General features: G+C 44.4%; 2 protein-coding genes across 5 annotated transcripts in view; one reads left to right on the forward strand and one right to left on the reverse strand.

Moving 5' to 3' along the window:
- NBEA (neurobeachin) overlaps window positions 1-17,942 on the reverse strand; it is a 355,376-nt gene that overhangs the window by 130,869 nt on the left and 206,565 nt on the right. For all 4 annotated transcript variants that reach the window (XM_070942793.1, XM_070942796.1, XM_070942795.1 and 1 more), the window contains one exon: window positions 6,576-6,712. In XM_070942793.1, coding sequence (XP_070798894.1) covers window positions 6,576-6,712 — 137 coding nt within the window. The remainder of the gene's footprint in view (window positions 1-6,575; window positions 6,713-17,942) is intronic.
- On the forward strand, window positions 3,252-4,331 carry MAB21L1 (mab-21 like 1). The gene has a single exon (XM_070943854.1). It carries the CDS (start codon window positions 3,252-3,254, stop codon window positions 4,329-4,331), a length of 1,080 nt encoding a protein of 359 aa, XP_070799955.1.

Raw genomic sequence — 17,942 nt, forward strand, 5'->3', positions numbered from 1 at the left:
GGCCCACTGAGAATGCTCTTCCACATATAAAGACTGCAGTTTAAGCTATCAAGCTCTTAGCAATCCAGTATGATTGCTGAGGCCTATAAATTATGGTTTGCATTTTATATTTTAAGCACCAGTAATGTATTTACAGAATATATTCTGCAAGAAATATTTACCTCCAGGAAGTATAACAGGACATTCTTAGGCCCATTCCGACAATTGTTACAGTCCAAGCAAAAAAACCCCTCCGATTTTAGTGAGACTTTATTAGACTCCTGGGTTAAGGTCTGCGTCTTGCTACAATGTCAATGTAACTCAATGCTTCACACTGTGTGCCTTTTCTCAACAGGCAGGCAAGCAAGGAAGGAAGGAAGATTCCTGATGCCTTAGAATTTCAGTTGTTAGAGCTTTGCTGCATCTCCTCTGAGAAGAGAATCTAAATGGCCGGCTGGTGTCACGTAGCATTTTATGTTTTCAGCAAAAAGCTGGCGATTGGAGAAGGCAATCGGAAAGCCCTGATACGTCAGAAAGCGGAGGCAACTGCAGAAGCGCGCTCTAGAGAGCTCCCTCGGGTTCCGCAGGCCCGGGCCCTCCGCTGGGCACAACGCTCCAGCGCGAATCCCCCTTCACGGTGGTGGCCAGAGGAGAGGGCTATGTCCATCGGCCAGTTCAATCCAGCCAGGCCGCCCGGTCGGTCCTCGGTCCGGATGGCCAAAGCATTTTCCTGGGTAAAGGAAACGGGAGGCCTGTCGCGCTAGAGCCAAGTGGCCAACGAAAAGCTCGCCATTCTTGGCTGAGCAACGTCTCCTCAGGCGCCCCTTCACCTGTTGGCGGTCCCTGCCGCCTGGGACTCCCCGGGGCAGTCCAGAAAGCCTGGCCAGTGGGCCGAAAGCCCCAACTTTCGTGGGGGGGGGAATAATGGGGGGGGATGAGTAGCCAATGAAAACGTCAGCTCTGGGGTCCCGATGGGAAGTGTCCAGGTTGGTTTGGAAGTGCCTTGCTGCCATTTCCTACCCGGCCGCCCGTTACCAGCGGGGAAGGGCGTTCAGAGATCAGAAGCGCCGACTCGGGGAAAACGTGGCTCTCTCAGCTCCCGTCGGGCGATCAGCGAACCCTCCGAAGCTCAGCTGGAGGCGTTTTTCTCAGGCTGGCGCGCTCTCCGCGGCCGTTCGAAGGGTTCGCATCTTCACCGCCGTCCGATTCAATGCCTGCCCCACGGGGATTCGCCTCGGACCCTTCGGGTGTTTCCACGATCAAGAGTTCGTCGGAGTTCGAAGTCGAGGCGCTTTGGAAAGGGGGAAAATATGGCTCGAGCAGAAGGCTTAAGCGATGCGTCTGAAGGGTGAATCCTACAAAGCTACACCAGGGGGATCATGAATGCAAATTTTAGGGAGGGAAATAAGCCCCTGAAACAGTCTGAGCGCACATTAAGCCCGTATGTTTTCCACCGGCATCCAGGAGAATGAAACGGGACCGGAAGGCCGAAGGCGGTTTGCCCAGGGAGCCCCGACTTTACAATGTGGAAGACGGTCCCGCTGATTTCGAGGGCTTAATTCTCGCTGATGCACGCCTCCCGCTTTCCGGATTTCGCTAAAGTAACCTTAAGAGGCCCTCGGGGCTTCGAAAAGCCCCTCCAAGTACCGGACGCTCCCGCAGGTCACCTCCCCTCCTCGGGAACCGGTTTTCTGGGGCCATTGCCCCGTAACAAAGTGCTGTGCTGGGAGGCGTCCTACAGATATTCCCCACTTCAGCTCTTCCTGGGATGCTCCTTGCGGAGAGAAATGCTGCCCGGGCCCAATGCCAGTATGAGCTCCGCTAACCTGGCCCACCCCCTCTGCCACACGTGTCCTTTTAGTTAATCCCGAATTCACACGAGGGTAGGCTGCCCGCTTCGGATCATTAAAAGACATTTATTTTTGCAAGTATGTCCAGAACACTCAGCGTCTCTTGCAGATACCTCTGTTACACAATTGCAAAGAAGACAACAATGCACCTAAATCACTAACAAACACAAATCGTGCTGACCACCAGAATGCGTGGCTTCAGAAACTCAGTCCGGAAAATTGACAAACCCGGTCGTCCACGGGATACCTCGTTCGTCTTCTAGCAATCTAAGAAGACAACATTTGCATCCGATCGATTAAGACCCGTCAAATCGCTCTTCATACTATTTAACTGGGCTTGGGAGAGCGGGGGAGGCTCCTCTTGGCATTTGAGGTCAAGGTTAGGAAACTTCTTAACATTAGACTGGCCAGCTGACCAGCGGAAAACTGTCCTGGCGGTTTCCAACGGTTAAGAGGCAGCTCCAGTTGAGCCCTGTTCAGAAAAGCAGAGGGTCCCCGCTCTCTTTCTCCAACAGCGAACCTCTTCGCCAGTTTGCTGGTCGAATGATGGTGGTGGGCTTGTGACACCTGCAGTCCCGTTTGCGCCAGAAAGCGGCTCTGACTGCGCCTTTCGAGTTCCTCGAAGTCGTTTCCTGGCGGCACCGCCTTTAAGCGCCCTCTCGATCATTCCCCATGGATAGGCGGCCTGGCTGGTCGTTCTGTGCCATCAGCCCCCTACCTTTACTTTGTGTGTTTCTCTCTCTACCGCCAAGAGAGGGATTAATTAACCGGGCTGGAGCTGAAAGAGGCTGCCGTGACGAGCCCAGTGGCGATTGGCCGCCCGCCTGCCTGGCCCTGCCTTTATAATTTCCACACGAGTGCATCTGGGTTCTTATACAAACCAACAGCCAGCTTCTTCTGATACATACACACACCGAGAGAGAGAACCACCGGCACTTCCTTTGCAATCTAGCCACCCTACACACATGGTTGCTACTCCGAGAGAAGCTCACATAAATCTATGTATCCAGAGATGTAATTCAGACTATTGGAAGGCTTGCTAAATCTGTTCAAACTTTTTAAAACTTTTTTCCCCTAACAGCAGATTTCTATGCGTTTTGCTGTTCACTCAAAGATCTTCTTAACGGCACTCATCTGAGCACATCGAAGCAGGGTGTGTGTTTGATAAGGAACGGAGATCTGTCCAGAACTAAACGGTCCATCTAGCAGCATCAAGAAAAAGCATCTGAGCTGGAAAGGAGCAGAAACGCCGCCGCCGCCGCCTCCTCCGCCTCCTAGCGCCTTTTTTATAACCTTCTGGCTACGTTTCCGAGCGTAAGACAGTCTGATTCTCCTCTGAAGTTGGCTCCAGCCTTAGCAGCCGCATTGGATCCCACAGCATACTGCGAGACTCCGGTCTACAATCCGGATCTCTGCCCCAACATGATCGCAGCCCAGGCCAAGCTTGTTTACCATCTCAATAAGTACTACAACGAGAAATGCCAAGCCAGGAAAGCGGCCATCGCGAAAACTATCCGAGAAGTCTGCAAAGTGGTGTCGGACGTGCTAAAGGAAGTGGAAGTGCAGGAGCCCCGCTTCATCAGTTCCTTGAACGAAATGGACAACCGCTACGAGGGGCTGGAAGTCATTTCGCCCACCGAGTTCGAAGTGGTCCTTTACCTGAACCAAATGGGCGTTTTCAATTTTGTGGACGACGGCTCGCTGCCCGGTTGCGCGGTGCTCAAACTGAGCGACGGGCGCAAGAGGAGCATGTCCCTTTGGGTGGAGTTCATCACGGCCTCGGGTTACCTCTCAGCCCGCAAAATTCGGTCCCGGTTTCAGACGCTCGTGGCCCAAGCCGTGGACAAATGCAGCTACCGAGACGTGGTGAAAATGGTGGCGGACACCAGCGAGGTGAAGCTGCGGATCCGGGATAGATACGTGGTGCAGATCACGCCGGCGTTTAAATGCACCGGGATCTGGCCCAGAAGCGCTGCCCACTGGCCCCTGCCCCACATCCCCTGGCCGGGTCCGAACCGCGTGGCCGAGGTCAAAGCCGAAGGCTTCAACCTCCTATCCAAGGAATGCCACTCGCTGGCGGGCAAGCAGAGTTCGGCCGAGAGCGATGCCTGGGTCTTGCAGTTCGCCGAGGCCGAGAACAGACTTCAAATGGGCGGTTGCCGAAAGAAATGCCTCTCGATCCTCAAAACGCTGCGGGATCGCCACCTGGAACTACCCGGGCAGCCCCTGAACAACTACCACATGAAGACCCTGGTTTCCTACGAGTGCGAAAAGCACCCGCGGGAATCGGACTGGGACGAGTCTTGCCTGGGCGACCGCCTCAACGGGATTTTACTGCAGCTCATCTCCTGCCTTCAGTGCAGGCGGTGCCCGCATTATTTCTTGCCTAACTTAGACCTCTTCCAAGGCAAACCTCACTCCGCCCTGGAAAACGCAGCCAAACAAACGTGGCGGTTGGCGAGGGAAATACTCACCAACCCCAAAAGTTTGGAAAAACTTTAGGAGGCCGAGGAGACGCAGCCCTCAACTATTCAGCCGCCTCCTTCTCTTTCGAGGATTCTGTGGGGAAAACTCAGGTGCTGCCAGCCGACCACGCGAAACGCCAGCCTGCAACAGAAGGAAGAGGCCGTCCCCGCAGGCGAAGCGCACCGCAAGGATTACGACTTGTCACCAACCCGGCGTCCACGTCCCGTTCGGAAAAACAAAACAAAGAGTGTTATTATCACCTGGGGAGAGGCAATAGCGGCTACACTTCAGCCTGCCTGCGAGCATTGCTGAACAGAAACCAGACCGGGGGATTATATTAACCAGGCCAGTATTTTTATTTTATTTTTTATTTTTTGCGCGAGGCCACCCGAACAAAGAAAAGCAAACAAGCCTACCGCGGTTGTCTCCCCCTCCCCTCCCACCCCTGTACATTTTAAAACATTGTATGGAATTATTGTGATCTGGCATTGTCTTTGAAATTGTGGATGTTAAGTGTTTTGTGAATTGGTGAAAAAGTTTAAAATTGCCATTGTTGGATACTTCAAGACATTTTCTGCTCACAAGAAGATACCCTTTCAAAAGGTACATTTTTATCATGGTACTTTATATTTCTTGTCTTTTGAAGTGTCTAAACTTAAAAGTTTACATTTTGGTTTCAAATATATTGCTTGTTCTCTTTGTAACATTCCATAAATATACTTGAAATGTTATTTAAATATATTCAGAAGAAATTTTGATCTTGTCTATATAATTGTGAATATTGGAATTATATATTGGAAAAATGCACTTGAAATACACTGGATAATTACTTTTTGTGATTTAAATTTCTGTTGTTGCTTTTATTTAATTACAAATTAATAAATACAAGAAAAAAATATGGCCAAAGCTTTCAGTGCTGCATTCAGTATGGGATGGTACTGCATTTCCCAAGGCACCTAAGTTAAATCTCCGGTGGCATTTTACTTATGGGTTCTTTTTTAAAGGGATAACAGCCCCAAAACGGGTCTCAGACCCCATCAACATCTGCCACACAGGACGGTATGGTAATTAACCGAGTAACATTTTTACAACCTCTTAGGAAATAAATCTGCTCATCAAGGATTTACTAGACTTGGCTGCCTGTTTTTCTCAGAATCTGTACCTCCGGAGGCCTAGTTAGCGCTTCAAGAAAAGGGAGGGAAACCTGTGAAATTTATATAGAGGACAAAGATGGATCTAACAGCCCCAAGGTTACGGTTCACTCTTCCTTGAACTTAAAGCCCATTAAGCTGGTCATCAGCCAGTTGCAACCGGGAAAGACAAGCGCCGGCTTCTCCGGACGCCCTTTGGGACGAAGGTGCCCGGCCACATCCACCAGGGTTTCAGCGCTACTTTTGTAGGTAGACAAGCCGGGGGGCGAGTCTTTCCTCCTGAGTTAAAGTATGCTTAAACCCAAGGGCCAAAATCAGAAGGAGCAAACAGCTGCGAAGTGAACCGCAGCTAATTCCTGACTCCGCTTTCAAGAACCAAAAGGTGAACAACAAATCTCCACTGAAATGCAGCCTACTTTGCTATACTATCAGTCTGGCACCTTTTCTTTTCTAAACCGGCGTTAATGAAGGTTTACATAGCATTTTACGGACATGACTTCCAGACACGCAATTACCCCTTCCACACTGTTCATGCCATGTAAGGGCGGGGGCCGGGGGGCCGGGGAGGAGGGACGAACACGGCTCCTGCTTTACGGCACCACTGCTGCTGGTCGGCGTTAAGGCAGAACTCTCTGCTTCCGCTCTCGGAAAATTGATCAGGATCCTGGCTCTACTTTCATACCAAGCCCCCGTTCAACAACCCCTCCTCTCCCTCTGGAGTGCACCCCCCCTTCCCGCCTCCGAAAAATGAGGTCCTCGAAACGGGGCGGTTTATCTTCTCTTAGTTCTAAGGAAGCGCCTGGTCTGCAGTTGTTATGTTCAAGGGTCGGGTCTGCAGTGTGGGGACCCTCCGTTACCTCCAGGGAAAACCAAACAGTTGGCTTAACAGCGAAAACTGCCCACATTCGCTCAAAGACCCCAGGCTGGCAGGACTGGGGGGGGGGAGGGGGGCGGGAGACTGATAAAAGAAATCGTGGATTTTATATCCGTTATAGCTGTAAAGGATCCAGGAGGAAGGAAGGGGAAAGAAAAGGAGCAGTGGACGGTTCCCTCGCCCGTTCAGCCTTCTTCTAAGCGAGAGTTGTAGCCAAACCACCCGCCGCTCTCCCTTTCCCGGCGCTTTACTCACTTTTGGGTCGATTTTCTTGAAGGCCGAATCATCCTCGTCCACCTCGAAGTAGATTTCGGTAGTGGTAATGGAGAGCGTCCCCTTGGCCACTATCACTGGGGCTATAAGCTGCGCCGGTGTGCTGAGGACCACGGGCCCTGCAAGACAAGAGCGGCGACGTCAGGACGCGGCAATTCGGAGGCAGATGTGCCCTGTTCCCTTTCCTTCGCCGAAAATGAAAGCACAGCTTTTGTACTCGGGGGACAAGGCCGCCAGCAGGCTGGTTGCTTCGGGTTTCCTAAAGCGGGACCTTGCGCTGCACCAAAGGGTGCTCCGACACAGGGACGGCGGGAGATGAAACAAGATTGCCTGGGTTTTCTAATCCAAACTCAATGCGAGACCTCGGACTCTCCAAGCCTGCGGTGTCTGGTTGGGAAGTGTTCTTTCATGGGAAAATAAATCATAACTGAAAATATTTTATGAATCGTGGATATTTAGGTATCTTTATCAAACCGTGTTAGTAGTCCCACTGAAGATGACTAGAGCAAAATCAGGGTTGCCTTTAATTGTGCTTCTTTTAGTTTTAGTTCCAAAATCAGTTCATTGCAGTGTCCCATCAGCAAGGACATATTTTAATTTTTATTATCTCTCACTTTAGTCAAGGCTCATTTTCAACACCATATCACCATCTGCAAAGCTTCTGATGCTGTTTTGTTTGTGTGGGTGTGCTCACATATTTGTAAAAAAATAAAAAGTAGCTATTACAGTACATTGTGAAAAAAAAAAAATCACAAATCGATTTTTCTCCCAAGATGCCAGAAATATTCTCTTAGCCGCCACCATTTAATTTCTAAACAGGCTGTTTTAGGCTGCAACCTTTCCAGGGACTAAGAATTTACTTCTGAGTAAAAAAGGAAAGCTTGGCATTAAAATCTGGTTTCTGGCAGAAATATTTTTGAAACAGAAAGCCACTGAAAAATAACTGAGCAATTTTAACAAAATTAATTTGATTTCCTGAACATAAACGACGATTTTGACAGAAATATGTGCCGATTTCATTAAGTCTTGTTTCCAAATAAATGTGAGCAAAATGCAATCAAGTTTATCTTAGCAAGGGAATCCTGAAACTAAGTAGTGGATATTTCTAACAATGGTAAGAATAGGAAAATGCTTTTCAGAATTATTCTCAGATAAAATAGCAATGATTATTGCTACTAATAAGATGTAAATACAGCATGACAACACGAGGGAATCAAAGCCCACGGATTTCGTTATGTAATTGTATTATATGATATATTCCATCTATGCAAAACGTATGAAAAAAAACTGAGATAACGATCACGATTGAAATTAAGGTGTAATCCTAAAATGAAACGGATAAATAAATCCAGATATCCATTCAAGAAATCCAAAATATAATACTTTCTAGAAGCTAGAATAACTAAGTATTGCCCCTTCCTGCCGAATCCAGTTTCCTTAATCTGGGGAGCGGGGGGGGGGGGAGAATCAATTTTCTAATGTGTTCCCTTCAAATGTGGGTCTCTCTGCCAGCGGCCGGGTTAAGTTGCCAGCCACCCCATCGCCTTACTTTTCTGGCTAAAGTTGGTGATGGCCTGGGCTCAGAGCCGCAATGAAGCGCTCCCTCCCCGCGTACCCACGGATTTCTGGAAGCCCACTTCTCACCACCCACTTAACTCGCATGTACCCTCCAGCTGCTTGACGTGAGTGGCTCAGCCCTGATTTCCGTGCTAACTTCCCTCCTAGCGGCAGGCATCGCCTCTTCCCCCCCCCCCCCGCGTCCCTTTGCAGAGTCCAAAGCAACGCTCCGTTTGTCGCCTATGACAGCTTTCAGGCAAGCCCACCAGGGGCTGGATAATATTGATACAAACTCTATTTTCTTTCATTTTCTTGTTTTTCTCTCTCCTAATAGGCCACCCTGGCCTCTTGACCCCAGTCAGCTGATCCGGATCACATGCGCTGGGCTCGGCTGGCTCTCCCCCCGCGTCGCCTCCCGCTCTCCCTCCCCGCGCTCGGCGGAGCGCTGTCCTGGCGCGCCGCTGGGCAGGCTGCCGTAACGGCCGGGCTCCTACTAAGGGCAGGGGATCGATCCGCAACGGCGCTTTAAAGGCTCATCAATCTTAATCTAGGTTGCTCCAGTAATTATGCGCGATTCTCTCGTGCGATTACAAGTGGATTTGGGTTTGGATTCCCTGGGCTCTTTCCTTTGTGTTTAACGGGAAGAGGAGCTCTCCAGACAGCAGCGCCCTGCCTGCCCTGCCCTCGCCGGTTCCTCTTCCCGGGGCTCTTTAACCCTTCCTGGCCGGCTGCCTCTCCCAGCGCTCCGGCTTTTCAGGCCACAGCGCTAAAATAAAAGGGCGCTAAAGATGATGCAGTTCGGGAGCCGCCTGATAGTCTATCATTATAAGAAGGCGTTTAGTGGGATTCTCTCGTTCTCAGAAGAAAGATCGGGTACTTAACCCAATTACCTCCCACTTCTCCGCTTGTTATATGAACCAAATAAAAATGAAGCGGCTGGTAGTTGGTGGTCAGAAGGCCAAAGCCTATAACACGAAATCTTTTCCGAAAGAAGGTTGAGGCTTTTGTGGGCGAGGCGCGAGCACAACGGAGGGGGGAAAGGGGACCGTGAAAGAACGGTTCAGTTTTATTTGAAAGGATATACTTTCTAAAACTGCTGCTGGAAATAAGTGAAGCAGGAAGACGTGGCCATGCGCAAGACGGGCAAGTAACGGCACCCCCTTAAAAAGACTCGTGAACCCCAATGCAGGCCTGAACAAAAACAAGGAGGGAATGATTAAACCCGGCGTTTTTATTTAACAAAACTGTTCCTATTTCTGGGTGGGGGGGTGGGGAGACACTCCTATCTATTGGGGCCAGAAGAAACACCGACTCCAACCTCCAGGCGAGCCCTACGGACGCGCTTCACCCTCAAAGATAAAAGGTGCAAAAGGATGTAGCTCCTCCCACTTCGATGGCTTCGCGCCTCGGCGTTGCGCTATTCAGAGGGGCTGCAGGGACCCTCTCTGCGGACAGAGGGAAAGAAGCGACCCGACCCTTTTCAGGATCGAGTCTACCGCTAGAATGCCATTTTCCCCATAACCTGTTTACGTTCTGTCTCCCTCGGAGTTCCTGTCGCTGAACATCTCTTCCCCCCCCCCCCCACCCGCCTTCCAAACCCTAGAAAAGGCGCTAATGAAACATGCACTCTTAATGGTATGTCATTTCCAACCCTTTTCCTTTGGAAATCTCCAATTACAACTTCCAATACCACGGCACATTTAAGGAGCGCTGAGTCTTTTTGTTACAGCCTTCAGGGAGCGAAGCAGCCACTGGGAGAATACCAAATTAATCCACTACAGCTATAGAGCAGGAGGATTATGATTTAATCCCCTTTGGGACAGGCTCTGGATTTTAAGGATCCGACATTAAACTGTTTACACTAGGCATAATCAAAATAGTGCAGCTTTTCCATATGGCCCCGAGACAGGCGGCCAACCGGCTACCGGCTCTGCTTCTTCCCCCCCCCCCCCCAACCTCGGATCGTGCACCTGACGCCCCAAAGAACAGCGCGGAAGAGACACTCCGACTCTTAGGGAGCCCCTGAGATGTTGGAGTCGGGCAAGAAAGGGCGAGGTTCGTTAAAACGTGTCAAAGTCGAACAAAGCCTGGATAGCTCAGCAGACTAATGCATTGTAATTTAACTCCAGCTGTCTGCAATTAGTAAGTTCGAATCTCACCAGGCTCAAGGTTGACTCAGCCTTCCATCCTTTCTAAGGTAGGTAAATTGAGGACCCAGTTTGTGGGGGCAATAAGCTGACTTTGTATAAATATACAAAAGTATGAAGGCTATTGCTTAACGCATTGTAAGCCCTGAGTCTCCGGAGAAGGGCGGCATATAAATCAAATTTAAAAAAAAAAAACCATCTCACGGGCGTCTTCCACTGGTCCCTTTCCACTGAAAGCGGGACCGTGCCAAATCTCTCTCTTTGGCTCAGGAGGCGCCCAAGATGCTCCCACCTGCGCTCGCCTCCACTCGTCCAGAGGACACCCCCTTTGTTGTCCCTCGCCTGCCTGCTAACAAAAGGCAAAGGAGGCGGCCAGCAGCCCAGTCTCTAGCCGAAAGAACAACACCGGAACGCGACAGACATAGCGGCGGCCTGCCCTTACAACCAGAATCAAATAAGGACGAAAAGGCTCCGATGTGGATCATCGATTTAGCCGAGTTGCCTCCGCAGAACTGTGTACAGTAATACATTTCGAAAAGAAGCTGCAAGACTAGGACTCTGACAAAGAGTGAAAAGGATGTAGATAGGGAAGGGGTGGGGGTGGGGGAAAGGGGAGGAAAGGCTGATTTTGTTAGGGTGGTTTAAAGGAGTACTGTGTACCAAAAGTCCGTCGATGCAAATTAGTTTTGAAGCAAGTATGTAGGTTAATAATAAAACCCAGAAGCAGCTCTTCCACTGCCTCTGTCCTATCCAATTTCCGAGCAACAATTCTCCGTGGCTCTGTAGCCCAAGGCTTTCAAATGGGAGGACACATCCTGCTGAACCTCTTGGGAATTACTTCTCAAGAAACGGCGGTAGCCTAGGAATTATCAGCAGATATGCAAAAAGAAACATCTGCAGGATGGCATTCTAAATCTGATGGCTTGCTTTTTGAAACAAATTCCCTTCTTGGAACATCATTACACACTGTTAATTCTCTCCAGATTTTCTGTTTAAGAAACTGAAATTGTGGGCGGATTATACAGGATAGATTTTTTATTTATTTATTTATTTATTTTTTTAAAGAAAAATCTAGTTCTGGGTGAACTCTACCACGGAATTTGGGGGATAATCACATGTGCTCCATCCAGAACATTTGGAATAGAGAATGTAAATTACATTTTGTTAAGTCACTGTTTACTGAGTTTTTAACTAGGTTTTTGTGGCTACTAAAACAACATCTCACTAATTTCAGTGAAACCATCTGGAAGACAAACTAGTTAAAGAATTAAAACGAAATATTTGGGCCTTTGATATTTATGCAGTTAATTGTACAAATCACTGACAATAGCTAATTCAGTAGTTCAGGTTGGCAGTTTTTTAACTTAACACTTTGTAATGTTCCACTCTACTACATCAGCAGGTAGTAACACCTGGCTGGTTGTCTCTTGACTCAGAAGCTAAGCAGGATCTGACAAATACTCGGACACGACACTACCAGAAAATCTAAGGGATGAAGACTAAACTTTTAGTTGAAAAGAATCCCTGGAGAAGAAGTGATAAATTCCTCATGCTTTGTATGGAAAACATCTTCAAATGCCAAGATGTTATCTTTAACAGTCCAACACATACTGTATATATGGATTATATACATGTATAATAAAAAAATAAATAAATAAGCTGATTCTTTTATATAAAATTAAATGTTTATATTTAAATTAAAAATCTAGTGCCTAATTTAATATCACGAAAGTAATAGGTGATATTGAATAATACCTTGGATATAAAAATTTAAACAGTAGTTTAATATCATATATAGTTAGCTCCTTATGCAGGGACTTAGTTCTCTCCTAATCACAATTATTTAAAATGGAAGGCAGTTCTATGCATAATTGCATGTTTGACATGCCTAGTGACTTATTTAGTATAGTCAGTGAAATAATATAAAACTACATAGCTTATGTAGTTTATACCTATAAAGCAAATATTTTATATTTGTCGTAAAAGATACAGAAGGTTAGTGGAGCCTTCTTAAAACTTCTCAATACTTTATTGTGATTATTGTTTTTATATCCATTCAGGCTTTCTTGGCCTATCACAACTCTTCTTTCCATTTTTTAAAATAAATCTTAAGTTATTAATGCTAACTTCATCAATATCCATAAACTAAGGACCCGGTTTGTAGGGGCAATAAGCTGACTTTGTATAAAAAAGAACACCGCTTGGGGGGGGGGGCAAAAGCCCTACTAAGCAGATATATACAAAAGTATGAAGGCTATTGCTTAACGCATTGTAAGCCGCCTTGAGTCTCTGGAAAAGGGCAGCATATAAATCGAACCAATAACCAATAAATAAATAAATAAATAAACTGAAACTAGTTTTTTGATCCGCATGTTAGAGCTACACATACTTTCATTTACAATAATTAAAGTAATGAAGCTCTTCCTTCTATCTGCTTCCAAAAAAACCAATACCACTACACCATGCAATGAAACTACAGTTCCTTTTATTCTACTTCTATCTGAGAATCATTTAAAAAGTAGTAATAGCAGTAAACAGCAGTAAACTGTTCCCCTATTTTTCATTTTCCTTTTTGTTATTCTTTCTGCCCAAGAAATCTCAGATAAAAACAGTCATATCACAGAGTTCTCTCTCTCCCTCCCTCCCTCTTTCCTTTCCTCTCTCTCTCTCTCTCTCTCTCTCTCTCACACACACACACACACACACACACAGAGCCCTCAACTACACAGTAGAATGTTGTCAGCATAGGTGGGATGTCCTATTTAGAACATAGAGAGCTACTGATGTAGTAGACATACAGAGAAATCTATTTTGTTTCCCAGACTTGAAGCAAGTTAGTTAGACAAAATACTGTATACCAGGGTGAGAAGACACACCTTTCACACAAAAGCTGGAGCTACTTGCAGAAATTGTAGACAACTGCAGACATTTATGAGAAAAAGATGGAATGAGCAAGAGAATACTTAAGAAGATGCAGGCTTTACTGGTGGGCAAATATTTTAAACACAGTGGAGAACTTCTATATATGTATATTTGCACATAAATATTGGTGCTCTGAGGTTCACCAATGTGAGAGAATAAAGATTTTCTGTCAGTATCTTGTATGTGTTTTTTTTAAAAAATGGTGGTCACTTGGAAGTCAGAATTTGGAACTGGATCACATGACCTGAGAAAATTTTCTTGAATGCCCGAAACACTTTAAATGTGGCTAAACTCTCCAACTGAGCGCCAAAGCTGAGTGCCAAAGAATTGAAGCCTTTGAACTATGGTGCTGGAGAAGACTCCTGCGAGTCCCTTGGACTGCAAGGCGATCAAACCGGTCAGTCCTAGAGGAGATCAACCCTGACTACTCTTTAGAAGGCCAGATCCTGAAGATGAAACTCAAATACTTTGGCCACCTAATGAGAAGGAAGGATTCGCTGGAGAAGAGCCTAATGCTAAAGATTGAGGGCAAAAGAAGAAAGGGATGACAGAGAATGAGGTGGATGGAGTCACCGAAGTAGTAGGTGTGAACTTAAATGGACTCCAGAGGTTGGTAGAAGACAGGAAGGCCTGGAGGAATGTTGTCCATGGGGTCGCGATGGGTCGGAGACAACTTCACAACTAACAACAACAAAACTCTCCAACAAACTGTTATTAAAACTCTGCTGTTCATTTTCCTATAAGGCCTGCATATGATACATACTACAATTTCGCAGGTTGACTTGGATGTGTCTGTTCTAGAATCTGATCTGGAGTTCGGGCAAACACCAAGATATATATTGCTGACCAAATAACGCAAACAAAGATTTGTGTTTCTGAAGGGCCCATTGAAGAAGACAAGGGGATGGGAATTTGAAGAGGAACTAGTTCTTGAAGACTTATAGAATACTATAAACTTACATAATGTAAAATCCATGAATGATTACATATTGATAGCTGACTACCTTTGTTTCTGAAAGCCAATAAACAAAATTGATGGTAATTGGCATGAGTCCAGAGAGATAGAAAAGCATGGCAGATCAGTGTCAGCTCCATAAACTATACAGTTTAGAATGAAGGATTAAAATGTACAATATGCATAAAACCAGAATGTTTAGAAGAGACACAGTCTTTCAATGTCTTCTTTTACGAGGCCACTAAGAGTTAATTTATGGATGTGGGGGGAAAAAAACCCAGCACATCCCTTATGTGTAAAAGGATTATTGTAACTTCTACTTAGTGAAGATGTTGAGAACTGCAAAGAAGACAAAAGCAAAGATGTAAAATTGAGCCTGTTCCTCTATCAGAAATTAGTAATGATCATTACTAATGAAGATGAGAAATTGGTGAATTGATGTCAGTTTTTTTTCAAAGGAAGGTGAATACTACTTTACCATTCAAAGGCATCACAAGTTAAGAATAGTGTTGTATTAAGTTGTCAATGCTTTTTCATGGTGGTAAAAGATTGGGAATAACACCTTTTTTTTGCCAAGATAGATGCCCACACAATTGATCACTGAGAAAGTAGAAAATACACTTTCTCCAGTAAAAGAATAGAAGAGCCATAGCTATAAAGTCCAGAGGTGGTAGTACATGATTGGACACAATAGCATATCTCCAACAAAAAGTTGGACACAGCAGACTAGGTGTCTAAATACCTAGGAAATTGAATAATCGATTCCTCAAAGTCTGATATTTACAGAAAGATTGTTTGCATGTACAAAAAAATAATCCCTTGATTATTGTGAAGATCTACATAAATCCACTGGGCATGAATCTAGTGGGCATGCATGAAAAAAAAAAGAATATGGGGAAGGGTGACCTCTGTTGGTTTGCTTTAGCAAAAAAAGTGAACACCAATTTCAGAATTTGCTGGAAAAAAAAAAAGGTTTTATTGACTGTTGTGCTCATGATAAAAAGGTTCGGGTAGTGAACATACCTGTTTGGTACAATGTTTAAATTACTCCATCTCAATGTGGAAAATATGGAAAATTCTCACTACCAAAGTGAAAATCCTAAATACAGTTCTTGATGTCTTTAGATCTTAGTCATACATATCTACATAAAGTGATTGTTTTTGTTAAAATTTGGAAGTACACCTGAAGAATAAAAACTACAGAGCTCTGGAATGTCAACAATCCGCTTCTTGAAAACAGTAGTATTTGCACATTAGACATGTTATTCAACTTATGTGCAATCTATTTACTTAGCCACATATATCTGACAACTTGCTACTTTTATGGTAGCATAGAGCCTTTTATGCAATAACATCAGTCTTTCAAGCTTTCTTTCTGGTACTTTCTGGAACATTACAGTGTATCTGATCATCTCCAGCAAAGGATTCTCAAACTTTCTCATACATATTTTCAATATTTAGAAGTTAGAAGTGTAGGTAAGGGCTTTTACCATAAATATGTTATGACTCAACTTGAAATATCATTTGCCATTCTCAAAATTTGCATGGAAGTGTTACATACACACATATACCCACATTCATACATATTGTACACACACACACACAAACTTACACTTAGCTCTTTTTAGGGATGGCACACTATTGCAAAGTACAATTTAGTTAAATAGAATAGAGTACACTCAACACATTAAACTAGAAAAAGGAAGAGAGATAGATAGGGAGAGAGGGGAAAGAAAGAGAGAGAGAGGGAGAGAGGGAAAGAGAGAGAGAGAGAGAGAGAGAAAGAAAGAAAGAAAGAAAGAAAGAAAGAAAGAAAGAAAGAAAGAAAGAAAGAAAGAAAGAAAGAAAGAAATACATAGCAATTGGGATAGAATTTGGTCCAAGCAATGGTCATATTGCAAAGTTCTTGTTTCCCCCCAAATCCTGGCATAGCTGATTTCATGGAGGATTTACTGTATCCTAAGTGATGGTATTACAAGCCTTGAGCATTTACTGCCTGCCTCTTACATAAAAAGAACAGGGGCTCTTGCCAATGGAAAGAAGAAATAATCAGCCAATTAGAAAGAGAAAGTTTCTCCTGAAATATGGACAGATTGTAACAAAAAAAGAAAAGGTCTTCCCTTCCCAAACTTTATCATTAAATCCAACATCATAATTTCCAAGAAATGTAGGAATTTGAGACACTAGAGCTGAAGTTTTTAAATTCTACCCATTGGGGGCAACCTCAAGCTTAAAAGAAGAATGCCATTCAGAAGTTCTTTACCTATTAATATTGGACTACTTCTACTTTGTGGCTGCTGCTATTGTTGCTTAATCAGATAAATAGCACTTTTAGGCAGTTTATGAAATTGTGTCCTCCTATACAAGATTGTATTCAGAAGATAAGAAGCAACAGACAAAACATAGTACTAGAAATCATGTAGAAACTCAAGACATTATTTCTTTACACATGAAATTGTAATTAAACTGGAGTCAACTCTCCTAAATATGTATACCAAATGTACAAACTGTATTTCAACAGGAATAGGGTTCCATAGTATTTGAGACACAGCTGAGAAGATCCATGCTAATCTAAGTTTTTAATGGCAATAACCCAGAGTTGAATCAACAGACATCCATGTAAATCAGTTATAGAGTTTAAGGTACCAGACTCGAAACTGAGAGACTATGAGTTCTATTCTCCCTTTAGGCACAAGGCCAGATGGGTGGTTTTGAGCCAGTCACTCTCTCTCAACCCTAGGAAGGTGGTAATAGCAAACCACTTCTAAAATCTTCCTAAGAAAACTGCAGAGACTTGTCCCAGACAGTTGCTAGGAGTTAATGTTGACTTAAGGCACAATGTATGTTTTGTTCTATATCTATCTGTGGCTATAGAGCACTACATTTTCCTCTTATTCTATACTCTACACAAGTAAGGATTCTTTCTTTGCCTCTGCAGAATATAATTTAAAACATTCTCAGCCTTGACATTTTTTATGATAGTTCCAGTCATTATACAAGCTATATGATCGTTTAGCTCAATTCTACTTAAGGAAGGAGTGTTCTATTTAAGGAAAACATTCTTTTGGATGAATATAATTTGCTATTTCTTAATTTCATAAGCCTATTATCAATACATTCAAATCAGAGCTTATAGGAGGTCTAGGTTTCCTAGATGTTAGGATTTCCTGCATGCTATTGTTTAGCATTACTCAAAACATCTCAAATGGAATCTTCATCCCAGCTTGTCAAAGTTAGAAAGCTAGAAATTATAAACAATACACTATAATTCTAAGTCCACTAAATTGTCTGAACCTGTTCTTTGGGGAATATCTGTTAGTTTAGGTCTACTGCAAGTTTGGGCACTGGCTTCTAGTTTCACAGTAGTTTGGAAGTGATCATCATCATGTATTGAAGTGATCAAGAAGTAGGTAATACTGAAAAATATACCAATCAAAATTAGGGAAAAATCCTGTCCCAAATATTGGAATAAAAATAAAGAGTTCTCCTTTTCAATATCCTTTCAATATCCTTTCATAGATCCATTTAGGATACCAATGACAAATTTCATGGCCAGTTGGAATTGTCATTGGACAGAGCCATTTGGTTGAGCTGTGCGGCCATAGAAATTGAATAAATAAAATAAAAATAAACATCAGGGAAAAAGTGGTGATAAAGAGTTGCCTGGAGGGAAACTGTTGAATCTGGAAATCTTATCTAACATTAAATTTTTGCCCTTAAAATGCCTCCATCTGGATACAATAAAGTTAATTCCAAAATAAAGATCTT

The sequence above is a fragment of the Pituophis catenifer genome, unplaced genomic scaffold (genome assembly GCF_029215685.1).
Source record: "Pituophis catenifer annectens isolate HBS135680 unplaced genomic scaffold, rPitCat1.0.hap2 SCAF_4, whole genome shotgun sequence".
Lineage (NCBI taxonomy): Eukaryota > Metazoa > Chordata > Lepidosauria > Squamata > Colubridae > Pituophis > Pituophis catenifer.